This window comes from Aplysia californica, unplaced genomic scaffold (assembly GCF_000002075.1).
Source record: "Aplysia californica isolate F4 #8 unplaced genomic scaffold, AplCal3.0 scaffold00499, whole genome shotgun sequence".
NCBI classification, from domain to species: domain Eukaryota; kingdom Metazoa; phylum Mollusca; class Gastropoda; order Aplysiida; family Aplysiidae; genus Aplysia; species Aplysia californica.
In genome coordinates, this window is record NW_004797769.1 from 535,241 (window position 1) to 548,904 (window position 13,664).

The following is a 13,664-nucleotide window of genomic DNA, read 5'->3' on the forward strand; positions in this document are numbered from 1 at the left end:
CCCCCCCGACTTTTAAATAGGTCACCTCCTTACACTCACATAACTCACTTAGAAGCTGAGTCCGAATAAATAGACCTTTTTTCGGACCAGAGTCCGAATAGATAAAACCCATATTCGGACTCGAGTCTGAATAGAGCTGGCCTTCTTTTTATCTCTGTAGGTTTTAAACAGTTTAAAACATGAGTGCTCTTTCTCTTTTGACTCTGTTGGCTTGCTTAAAATCTGTCAAACAGCTGCACGGAACAGATGAAAGAGTAAGAGTAAGGTCAGCACACTCTAGCCTACTGTGCTCTGTGCTATAATGAAACGTCACATAATAGGCCTACCCATGTGTAGGGCTCTATCATTAACTATCAACTCTAGAACCTTATCTAGATCTATGTGAACTAACTTCGCAGAGACAATTGAAGAGGGCTAGGCCATGGCCAACTGAAGGTCACACAATAGAAGCACACTGGCTGTCTTTGATTTACTTGACTTTTATGCACATGGGGTACACCCATTATTGGGTGTGATAAATGTAGGCTTACACGCACATACAGTACAGTGTGAACTGGCAATGTTTCTCTCTGACCCGCAATCGACATACACCTGAGTGTTTTGCTGTCTTAAAGCACTAAGTCTTGACGATTTATGTTACATAAGGGGTGCTAGCGAAGATTTAGTTGTGGCCTGGCCTATAAGTAGTTTAGGGAATTTTAAAAGAACTTACCCAAATCAGTAGGATTGTACTCACTCTTCTTGATCACACTCTCAATCTAGAATTTTACAACATGTTTGAGTTTTTGTAAAATCTATTCTTGAATGTGAAAAGCTGTTTCTTGCAAGGTCTTTTTTTTTCTTTGGGTGTAATGCACAACAACACATGATCTTGAAGTTATAATATTCTCTCCTTCTGTCTGGACAGTTTATCTCATGCTTCCTTTCTTTTGTCTTGTTGACAGGTACCTAAACTTACCTGTTGCAATAATACAGTGGAACTTGGATTCAACGAGATGAGATAGATTCCCCTTTTTTTTTCTTCTTTAAAATCAATAGAAATAACCCGGATTCAACGACCACTTAAATCAGCGAGCTCGGATTCAACGAGGGCGCTTCCAGGGTTGCGGCCTTTTTTCATACTAATATATGCGTTGTTGGCACGCACACGTGTCTACTATGGCGTATGTCGGGGTCAGATAGGCGGCCTGCACACGTGTGACTGTGTGTGCATGTCGGGGAGGGGGGGCACTAGTGGTCCGGCGTTGAACGTCGCAGATACAAACGCGTCACAGTCTTTTTTCCTTCCAAGGCAACTGATCATTATTACAATGATAAGCTAGTCTTGACGTAGATCTACGTAATGAATTGTGGGCTGGTCTATGGAATCAAAAGTTGCCATATGCTAGGCTCTGCAGAGCAACACAACTTTTTGGTAAACAATCGAGATGACTCAGGCGTGAGCATTTGAACGAATCTGTCTTTTTTTTTTTTACACAGCTCATAATATGCAGGCATTTCAGGCACTACTTGTGACTTCTCTTTATACATTACTTGCTCAGTGCCTGTAATTATCTACACAAAACCTTGTGTTTGCCATAACGAACACTCAGATTCAACAAGATTTTAGGGCAGGCCAGGCAACCTCGTTGAATCCGAGTTCCACTGTACTTAAAAATCAGAAGTGAATGTTGAGGGTAACTTAGTTGTTTTTTGTTTTTCTCCTTCAGGTGTCAAACCCACAGCTCATGAAATCATGGGAGCGTCTGCATCTACAGAAATTGCTTCAGACATGTTTGAGCAGAAAAAAGGACAGTTTCCGTCTCAGTTTCAATTTGATTTGAACAATAAAGCATCTCAAAAGGTCACAGATGAAGGTGTCAAGCTGATGCCCGGCGGAGCCTTTGCTCCTCCTCGAGAGTGCCCTGTCCATCAAGTTGGTGATGGGAAAGGTGTCGCTGGACAGCTGAGGATTGTCGACTCTGGTGCTGTGCCACATCTAGCCAACCAGTCAACAGTATTTCCTGGCAGCTCACCCCAGAAAGCTCAGGTCATAACAGAACCCATAGCAAAGCCATTAAACCAAGCTTCTGATCCCAGAAAATTTCCAAGTGAATGCCCCATGCATCAGTCCCCTCAAAAGCAGGCTCCCATGGAGACACACCAGAAGCCTTCATCGTACCCAAGTGAATGTCCCATGCATCAGGCTTCTCAGAACACTCCTGAAAGACCAAAAGTTTTTGCCAGTGAGTGTCCTATGAGTCAAGGAGAAGGAGCTGCACCGATGGCTGAAGAATTCAATGCGGACAATATGGTATTTTTTTACAATGCTTATTATGTACTTTTCATTTTGAAGGCAGTAGTCTCCACGTAAAGATACGGTGCTGGGGCCGGCTTGTGAACATGTGTAATTTATGTTGCAGAGTTGTTTGTGGGAGAAAGGGGGATAATTACTGTGCAGCTGCGGAATGGGTGCCATGTCCAATGTTTAGTACGATGGTCTTGTGGCTGGTTAGTCACTGACAGTGTTGCTAGGCAAATTTACATTAGTTTTATAAGGACCGTTCAACTCTGGCAGTTAGCAGAAGACAGTTTAACTTTTTTTCTTCGGAGGGGGTTTTCCTTCATTGCCAGGGCTCTGTTTTGATACGAAACCTAAAAGTGACATATGTATCACTAAATTGGTCATTAAATCAAAAGAAATGTTAGTTCTTCGCCTAATGAAAAGTCTCTCAGTAAAAGAGACTTATTTTTGGCAATTGCTAAAAACTAATACAAGTAGACCTATATAATGTGAACATTGTCGTATAGGAATGTGCCTGAGCTGTTGCCAGTGGCACAGCAGTTCTGACCAAGAGCTGCTGAGGGCAGGTTGCTAGAGATAGGGAGTTAAAAAAGCAAATACTAATACAGTATAATCCGCTTATATCGACATGTTTTGGGAGGTGGATTTGATGTCGATAAGTGAAAATATAAAGCCAAAGAGGAAAAAACAAGGGGAGGTTAGTGGTAAAAATACAACACTATTTTTTAAAGCTGGTTGCTTCCCTTGATTCTTACACCAATACACATCTGTTTGTTCTTCAGATGCCAGCACCAAATCAAAGGCCCTCACCAGACCAGCCGTTTTCATTGTCCACGGACAGGATCAAGTCTTCCATACCGAAAGCGAACTCTGATGAAACTTGGGTCTACCCGTCACCTCAGATGTTTTGGAATGCAATGCTTCGGAAAGGTGTGGCAACTTTCTCCCTCATATTTGTGAGACATCATTGTTAAATTAGGCGCTTGTCAAAACAACAAAATAAAAAATACCAGCATTTTTCCACTAGTCTAACATTTGTTTTTAGGCACAAAAAATGTAAATTTATAGTTTCCAAGGAATCTCAGGATATGAAATTCACTAAACTTTAGCAGGCACTTTCTCACTAATTTTGCCTCTGAAACCATGCTGCCCCCGCCTCCTTCAATCACAAATATCTCAACTTCTTTTCAAGATAGATGGACATTTTTTCCTTTGAAAGATAGAACAGGCAACAACAGTAACTCCACATGCCCAAAAATTGACGAGTGCCTGATTCCACCACATTGTGACGCATGCCTAAACCATAGGGGTCTGAGGGCACAACTCTGAGTGCTCTTTCCTCTGTATGTAGTAGTATTAATCTGACTGCCGTCCCTGAGTACTAAGTTTTCATAAGCTCAGGAGGCGAGAGCTGAAAGCCAAGATGTATCGCCATTAATGTTGTACATAATATAGTGTACCAAAAATGTTCTGCTTAAATCCTTATATTGTACCAGGAGATGACAAGAGTGCTTATTCTAAACAGCCAACTTGTGCTGGCAAAAAAACTATTATAAACATAAAAGAGTGAGTGAGCCTAGTTTTAGAGCCACCATCAAATATTCTGAAGAGCATAATGTTGTGCGTTTGTTATGACCAGACTGAATTTTAGATTCGTAAAATTCAAAGGAGTTTTCTCTCATTTTCAGTGGTTTTAAGTTTTATTAATCTTGAAAAGGTTCTATTTTAGGTATATGACTATGAATTTTTTATGCCCCTGCCAACACAATTTAGATGTAGTTGGCTGGAACTGCTTTGGTGAAGATTTTCCTGTAATTGTGTCAACAGACTGAGACTTACACATTTCTGTGACTTTCTTGCAGGATGGCGCTGGAAGGATGCCGAAATCGAACAGAAGGACATGGACCATATAATAAATATTCACAATGCTAACAATGAGTTGGCATGGCGAGAAGTGTTGAAATGGGAAGCACTCCATTCTGAGTAAGTTCTCCTGTCCTTTGTCTCCCTTTTGTAACAAAAATGTAAAACCTATTATATAATTATACAGTCAGATTTTACTTGACAGGAAGCAGTGAAGATGCTTTTAATCTTTATAATATAGAGTAAAGTCAGGTGTGCGTCCACCTTAAGGCCTTTAGAAAGCCATAATTTGGCTATTTTCGTATCGATCCAAATTTTGAAAGTATCTGCGTGACCGGCAGAATTGGACGCATCACCAGACTTAGTTATCATCTCTGTATGCTTAATAGACTTCATTCTACGTTGCATTTTAATGCGTCCACTTTGGTCTGGTGACGCATCCACTTTGCTGGTGAATGCGTCCACTAGGTCTGGTCAGTGCCACCACCCCCTAATTCTTTATAATATAAGAAATAAATGATGTTTAAACATAGAATCTTGATTCCTATCCACCAACATGGATCCACTCATACACTGATGGATCTGCATTTAAGACAACAATCAACGCTGGATATGGGTCAGTGATCAACTTGCCCAGTGGGATAAAAAAAAGAAGTCTTCAACTCCAGCGGGTCCTTCTGCTCCAATTTCATTGCCGAACAACAGGCTATCACCAACACAGCAAACTACATCAACTACTTGTTTGACACTAACCCACTTGCTACCACAGACATCGTTATATTTACAGACAGCCTTTCAACGCTAGAGACACTTGAGAGTGGGACTGATGTGAACAAAGATATATTGCATTTGATTTGGAGTCTACATAACTTGATAAGTAGGCACCACGTCAGAGTAGTCCTTCAATGGATTCCTGCCCACATTGGGATACAGTCCGTGCCGGCTTTAAGCACGCCGGCCTTAAGCACGTTTCGGACTCAAGCACACTAAACGGCTCTTACCGAATTTTTGCTATATAAATTACACGCCTATAAGCATGGTAACTTCGTTTTCAAGCACTCTTCATTTACAAGACAGTCAATATTTTCATGATGACCCATCAGTTTACACCGCAGCAGTGGAGTGTGTCAAGAGAAACACAAAGAACTCACACGGGCGGAGAGGAAGGCAGAGAGATGCACACAGCCGTGCGCACGGACATAGGATCTAGCCTAGGCCTAGGGCAAAGCTACACACGACCAAAAAAATAATACAAAGAGAGTCGGGGAGACGAGAAAGGGAGGCTGGCTGTGATTTCACCTTTGACCCTCGCTATCCATTAATCCTGATTGTGTATCACGCGCTAGGTGGGATGAAGGCAGTGGTATGAGTGCAGAGTGGCACAGCGGGCAGTGGTACGCACAGGCAGTGTATTACAGTAGGCCTAGTGTGCTGTATCGTGACTGGCCGTCTAAATTAAGTTTTCATTTCCCATTCGACCACAAAACAAAAACAAACAAGCGAACAAAAACTACCATGGCGGGTGTCTAAATAACAGTGCACACTTTTGCGGGACCGCTATAGACCTACTTACAAACAGAGGGAAATAGCACGGGGAATTTTCTACATGAAAATCTCTGGATTATGTCTACTTCGCACTTAAGCACGCTTCGGCTTTAAGCACGCTTAAGCTTTCTCCCGATGACCGTGCTTAAAGCCGGCATGGACTGTACCGGGAAATGAAAGAGCTGATGTTCTGGCAAAGAAAGGAGCTAGCCTCCCTCAGCCTGAATCAAGTCAAACCTCAAGGAAGAGTGGATGAATGATTGGGCCACAGGTATGACAGGAAGGAGGATGTATGGCCACATGAATAAACCACTGGTCAAAGATCCAATCAATGAGTTGAGGAGGGGAGATCAATCCATAATCTTCCAACTTAGAACACAACATGTACCCCTCAACCAACATCTCAACCGAATTGGAGTAAAGCAGTCTGCTGCCTTCCCACTATGGACTACCCCTCAGAGACAGTGGAACATCATCTGTTCTTCTGTAGAAAACTAACTGATTTAAGGGGATGTTTTCTTCCCAAGCTACCCCACACATCTAATTGCCTCTACTCCTCAAGAAAACAATTAGAACAAACATGCAACTATTACCGAATGGCATCATGCAGAAGAGTTAACGCTCAGATGCTACTGGATCGCTAACAACAACAACAACAAACATAGAATCTAGATCTATGTTCAACCAGTCTGTCATTCTTCATCTTATTATTATCCACTCATTCATTCTTCATTATGTATGAAATAAAAATGAATAAAACCTTTAGACCTATGTTAAGATATTTTATTTATTAACATTGACATTAGGTAAAGTGACAAAAAAATTTACATGTAGACTCTATTTATTAATTTACAACCAAATATCTTTATACTTATGTGGATTTATTTAAAATTTTAGTTTTGTAATGTTCAGTAATTTAAATGCAAGTAAATTTATGTATTCAAAATACGTGGATGGATGGTAAGTGTACAAGGGGGTTATGAAATAGTGGGCATGCACTTCTCGGGTTTTAGCCAGTAAGATCTTTTGTCAGCACACTTCACATATTCATTGCCACTAAGGGCCACCTGGACATGAAAGACTTTTGTTTGGGTTTTTTAAATGTTACAAAAACAAAACAAAAATAATGTAGACGATATGAATCTAGATCTCTACATCTAGATCTAATGGGATTTAAAAAACCAAAATTTTCACAACAATAAACCTTTGATTGGTAATAGATGTCTACAAGTGACTGAGTGAATGACGTATGCATTTGTACAGGATGTGAACTCATTCACCATACTGAATCTACTTAGTCGGTGAGTGCCACCACCCATGGACACATGACCAGACTATACTAGAACTTGGTATGGTGAGCGCGTCGACCCCCCTCGTGGCTCAAATTTCCATTGTTGAATGGCACAATGGGCAAAATTATGTTTTAGAACCTTTGCAAAGGCTAATAAAAGCAAGTGAGGGTGCTTTGGGTTCATTAGTTGCCAAGCAGTCGACTAGCAAATAAGCGTCTCCGCTAGTGTAACTCGCTAATGAAGAAGACAAATTTTTAATAACCAGAAAATAGTGACTTACAGAGTGTAAAAAACGAAAGTAACATGCGAAATGAAACGGTAACTGCTTATACTTTTTAATTACATGACCGGAATCGATCAAACACCGACGAATAACGAAATACAGCGAGTGGACGCATAGACCAGGTGGACGCGACACCCTACTTTACTCTATATAACCTGGACAGTTGGCGGATGGTATTGAAAATTCGCAAATGCTATGTTTATATATAAACGTTTCTTTTTGTACCTTGGCAAAACCTGGCAGCAGGCGGAGGTGGCGGTATAACGAGGTTTGACTATACATACATAAATACTAAATCCATACCTAGATACACATTATTACACCAATACAGAACAATTTCACAAACATGTAATTGCTGGTCACCTCTGTGCAGCCCCCTGGTTTATTTTTTTAGCCAGGGTCGTCGTGTCTTGCTGCAGGACACACCCTAGTAACCACCCACCTAAACCCCATTTCACCGAAATATGCTTGACATTACTCATTACTTTTGAGTCTGAGCTCACTACTCACTTGGCCACTTGAGCCCCCCCCCTATCATCCATTAAACTCCTATCATCTTAATCATCATGTAATGTAAGTATTCCTCTGACCTTTAAAACGTGCAATATCAGAGTACCATTGGATTACACTCGAATACTGATTACATATCTAGCTAGACACTGTTAATGTTAACAATTATTGTTCATGTATAATATTATGCTCGTGACTGTGAACCTGTTTGTGAGTGCCAGCATACTATTGTTTTATTATGGTTATGTGCACAGATGTATGTTGAGGAGAGGATGTGTGAGAGAGTGTGTATGTGGTGAAACACCTAACAAATGAGCCAGGATTTGGACAATACAGATTTACGTCATCCTATCTTTATATACACACACACACAAGGTATTTTGTTTGTTTAAATTTAAACGGATTTTAAGAAATGGGGGAATCCTACTTTCGTTGAATCTGAGTTTCATTGGATACCAATCTGGTAACAAGAAAATTTAAAGGAGTCTGATCAGATTATTTGTCATCTTGCTCATGCATTGTTTTGTGTTTTTCCTGAGTGCCTTTTCTTTTCTTTCTTTCTTGGTCCCGATATCTTCTGTTTGCATTTTTTTTTTTTTACATTTTCTTTTCTTTTCTTCTTTTTTTTTTTTTGGTTTATCTCCAGTGAATGCATGGAACCAAAACTGAAGAGATTCTCTGGCTTTGCAACAAAATTCTCTCCAAGAGCAAGAATAAGATCCTGGCTTGGGTAAGCAATTTTGTTTGTTACTCAATAAATAGTGAAATCGCCCAAATAAGCCCGAATTGGCGAGTTAGTTTTTCATATCCAGTTCGGCATCTTTGTAATTCAATTTAGTTTTATCTCAGTGCTCGGCGACAGTATGGCATTAACAGTGTATTATTCTTACACTCGGAAGCTTTCATTTTTTGTGAGCTAAAAACTGCAAGTATGTCAATAGTGTGTGAGGAATGTTATGTGCCTATGCTGTATTCTTTGTATATTTATGCCATTCTTAAAAGCTGGACTATCAGCAACACATTTATTATTATGCATTGTAAGGAAAAAACTTACCGGTGTGCACAATTTCTAGTTGTTTTTGTTGGGTTTTTTTCTTTCCTCTTAAAACTCTTTTGTTTCTAAAGTTACATGTGGAACATCAAGGTATAATTGGTCTCTTTTAAGGACAAGCAGGCTAACCCAGATTTCGGGGGTTTCCAGAACTCTTGATCTACACCAAAAGTGGGCTTTGCTCTACGTATAGGAGGAGTTTGGTTTCATTGATGTTAATATTTGTTTGGTTATAGAGTCTTTTAAAGAAACTGAACAGGAGGCAAAAATTTTAACTTTGATTTTCTAAACAGCATTTTTCGGGATAGCCCCCTTGTGCTTAAAATCGACCTATTTTACAACGCTCTTGTAAAATCATGCAGTAATCATCAAATATTGTTTCATTTTCCAACTGTAAAATAATACTACATGGATATATGAATACCCTTTTTTTTTCAGTCTGGGTAAAATAGAGTGGCTATGAACTGGACTAAGAAAGAAATTCTTGATTATTAAATTATACAGTGGAGTCCTGAAATAACGAGAATTCTGTTATAAAGACACTATTCTATAACCCCATTTTTTTCTCTTCTTTATCTTTGTAAATAAAATACTGCTGCAGCGCAATGAGACAAACACGCGAGTCGGTTATAGCGGAATATTGCTGCTGCTGTGCACAGTGCATAGGGCAATTATACATAATGTAAACCTCACCAGTTGAGGAAATTGTTGGTGATCTAGGGAAACAAAGAATGGGAAAACCCACGTGTGTCAACAATGAAGGCCGGGGCGAATGAGAAGGGAGGGTGTGGCATGCACAGACATGCAGAACGCATCATGTGAGAGCCAGCCTAGTCTAGATTATCTAGGCCTACTATGCCTCTCACTTCTCCGATGCGGGGATGGAGAGGTCACAGTGCTGTGATGGGATGGAGCTTATGCCTTCTCAGAGAAGGCCTAGGATGGAGCGAATGTGTGACGTGTGCAAGCAGACGGAACGGACCACAGGGTGTGGTTGAGTTGGGGGTCAACACAGCGGGCTAGTTAGCCTGGAGCCCTTTCTTTTTTATCGCCAACGCAGAGCTGTCAACATCATTAGCGCAAGAGAAAGAAACCTGATTCAATTTTCGATCAAGTATGACCTAGAGGTCATGTTGAAACAAAACCATCATTAGGGGAGATAACAAAAAGAAATAAACAGAATACCAAACTCATAGATTAGGCCTACTTTATAATTACCATTGAATTTATTACTGGATCCCTTATAACGAAAATCCTGCTATAACAGACATTTCGCACCAGTCCCTCCCTCTCGTTATAACAGGATTCCACTGTATCATCGTATTAAAATATGCTGACTTGTGTCTTTTGTTTGTGCTCAAGAACAAAATTATGTAACAGGTCAGACATGATGCAGTGTCTGTCATTTTACTTCTCCTGCTCAACATTGTGAATTTCATTAGATCTGGCTCAACAGCAAGAAAATATGTGATTCATCATAAACTTTAGCTTAACATCAACAACAGAATCAGTTCTCACTGTACAAAAACCAAACTGTATGCACACAGCTGAAATAAAATCAGATCACTTCTACTTCTATGTGTGTGTGTCATTTCATCATGCCCAACCCTGGTGCCCCTTGTGAATGTCTTATGCCAACCTTGCATATAGTTGTCAGTGCGTAGGCCTACATCTGTAAGGAACCACAACTGAGTCTAGAAAGATGGCAAAAATCGGCAAAAGAAAGTCATGCAGGTTGTGTCATCCTCTGTTTTACATCACGCTGGAACCAGCCTTTAAGTCCATGGGGTGCCGACCCTGCTTTAAATTTGTTTATTAATGTTTTGCTTTTGTTGTTTATCTTCTTTTGTTTTGTTTTTTTTTTCAGGTATGAGCTTCCATTTGACAGGCATGATTGGGTAGTAGACCGAAATGGGAAAGAGGTCCGCTATATCATCGACTACTATGATGGTGGAAAAGTTAACAAAGACTATGAGTTTGCTCTCTTGGATGTGAGGCCTGCCTTAGATTCCTTTGAAGCTTTCAAAGATCGAATGAAAGTGGCTATGTGGAGATGGACTTCAGGAGGCTCGGATGATGCTGTTACTCCAACAGCAAACGGTGCAGGTGCTGCTGATACTACGACCAAAAGTGCAGAACAAGAAAGGTCCTCTCGTTTCATGGCCCGCAGTCTAAGCGATGTCGAAAAAGAAGCTGATAAAAAAAATTCTGTAAGCTGAGAGGTGTGGGATAATTAGGGAAGGCAGAGTTGTGCCTCATAATCAGAGTCGACTTTAGAACATCATTTTTTTATGAGCAGGAAAAAAATCAGTACTTCAATACTATGACTAGTTTGCGTTATATGCTTTTGAAACCTTCAGTTCATAGGGCTTTTTGATTCACTAGGCCAATACAAAACAATTAGTTGTTTCAGTATTATCTAGTGTCTACATATTTTTATACTTCCCTTTTTATCCCGAATATTCCTTTCAGTCAATTGAAATTTACACTTTTTGTATGAAATTTTAGCATTCATTCCTTTTAATTCAATGGCGGGGCTTTATTTTAATTTTATGCAAGTATGCCTACTGTACCATAGTCCTAAACCAGTTTGAAAAGTCAGCAAGGCCTGGAGCCTCATTTAGTGTATCACTTTGCACTTGCTTGGTTCAGTCACTTTTTGCATATATCCGATGGCACGCTTATGAAATCTGGAGAGGGTAAAGCCTTTTGTCCTATATATTCCAGTGATCAAGGTCTATTCTAAGTGTTACTGTTTTACACCCCCTTTTACTAGTTTTACATTTATTCACAGCTATCTTTTGTGTGTAAATTGTTGTTCTGGGTTGGGTGTGCTTAGACGAGACAACAGTTTAAACTCTGCGTAGAAACAGATCTTGCACCTGTAAAAAATTTGATTTCAGTAGAAACAGATCTTGCACCTGTAAAAAATGTGATTCCAGTTGTAAGGACACATTGATACATAGTCCTTTTAGATATTAAAAAAATTAAAACGTGTACAGCTGTATGGTGATGAAATATCCATAGTCAGAGATTTTAAGTTCAGTCTGAAAATTTTCAGGCATGTAGTATCGTGTGTTTGGCTGGTTCTTTGGTGTGGTCAACTTCTTTGAAGTATTACAATTGTTTTAGTCTGTGTCCTGGCAAATTATAATTAGTACTTATGTGGCTACATATAGTAGGCCTACATATCTGTTCCCAACTAAGCAAACAAGTCTCCCTCCCACAGAAAACCTTATTTGGGCTACTCTTTCATCGAAGTGATAGTTGATCTCTAGAAATTGAAGTTACTTTCACTTTCTCAGTTCAGCATCTTTGTCGCTCAGCAGTTTTTTCTCTGTGCTCAATGACAGTATACCTGTGTATATAATATAGTATGTGGACCAGTCAGAGGCTATCTTCCACACTGTGTATTTTAGACCTAGCATATGCTGGGATCAAGAGAGGAAGGATGGGTGGCCAGCACATACATGTGTAGCTGTAGACATGTCTGTCTGATAGTGCTGAGTGGAGCATAAGTGTTCCCAGCATGGAACGTTAGCCGTCCACATGGGCTAGCTGGCTTAGGCCCCACACTGCAGTGCAATTTGTTCTTCAAACAGTTTCATATGACATGGGTGTGCATTTGAATGACCTGCCTTTTTACACCACATGCACTTCAGCAGAGTTCAGTGTATTTTGCAGCACATCTTCACTTTTCTGTAGTACATCGGATGTTTAGTTTTCATCGTTGGTCAAGGACACATTCAGTTAGGTAACAAAGAGAAGAAATGACTCTTGTTTGGAATCAACTTGCTCTGTTGCTCAGATAAGCTGGTGGTAACTTTATATGGGCTTTATGTAGCCCAAACAAGGGGGTGCTTATTTGGGCTACATATTTCAAATAGCATAAAATAGGGTCACCCATTATAATTATGGCCATTAGTCATAATGCAACTGGACGTACTCTATGGCTCAATTTTTACCTCGACTTCAAACAATGAAACGAGAACGAAAACTCTAGCCATTTACAATGCATTGCAGAATGTGATGTCTTTCAAATGTGTCAATGAAGTGTAAAACTTGCCTTTGTCGAACCTTTGTTGACCATTGCTTACTTATCCATATAACATGTGTTTAATTTTTTTTTTTCACCAGTCCTATTTATTTAAATGGACAAAAAAGGAATGAGTTTAGGTACTGCTCTATATTTATTTATGTTTGACTGGCGTGATGCAATGATCAGCCTGAGAGTTAGAGTAGAGCTTATTTCCAGGGAATAAAAAAATAACTAGCTCAAAAGGTTAATTTAGGTTTTAGCCCTGTAACAACAAGCAGCGTGATGGAGAAGTTTGTTGAAAAAAATAACTTATGTACATTTCTCTGGTTGAATATTGTGTTTGTGTTGCCATTAAAATTAAACTTGTCAACTTCAATTGTTTGTTTTATTTTCAGAGGAGGGGGGTGCGGCATTGTTTCTGTTGTTATTATCAATGCTTTTGTGGAGAGTTTGGTGATTTTCAGGCTAATAGCATTGTTGGAGCACAGACTGTACTACTACTACACTACTACTGTTACTTTGGTGGTTTTCATTTGAGCCTACATAGACGTACATGGGCCTTTATTATGGGGTTTGCCTCTCATTTCTCTCCTCAGATGTTCTCAAAAAGAAGTTGAATTTAATAATGCAGTGATAGTAGATCACTAGATCACTAAACATATATCTGATGAGATAGTGACAGTTCATGGTGCTACACTTCGCTACCACAGAATTACAAAGTTCTGTCTGCTCAGTACCTAGTGTTTTAAGTTTGAGTAAGAGTTTTACGGCACATGCAACACAATAAGGTCAGATGA

At 39.8% G+C, this 13,664-nt stretch overlaps 1 protein-coding gene across 2 annotated transcripts in view; it reads left to right on the forward strand.

The window, feature by feature from the left end:
* LOC101858508 (cytochrome c-type heme lyase) overlaps positions 1–13,240 on the forward strand; it is a 16,983-nt gene extending 3,743 nt beyond the window's left edge. For both annotated transcript variants that reach the window (XM_005105884.3, XM_035971760.1), the window contains exons 2-6: positions 1,710–2,293; positions 3,067–3,214; positions 4,147–4,267; positions 8,424–8,507; positions 10,696–13,240. In XM_005105884.3, the coding sequence (XP_005105941.1) occupies positions 1,736–2,293; positions 3,067–3,214; positions 4,147–4,267; positions 8,424–8,507; positions 10,696–11,047 (1,263 nt within the window). In that variant the 5' untranslated portion in view covers positions 1,710–1,735 and the 3' untranslated portion in view covers positions 11,048–13,240. The remainder of the gene's footprint in view (positions 1–1,709; positions 2,294–3,066; positions 3,215–4,146; positions 4,268–8,423; positions 8,508–10,695) is intronic.
* The last annotated feature ends 424 nt before the right edge of the window (positions 13,241–13,664 follow it).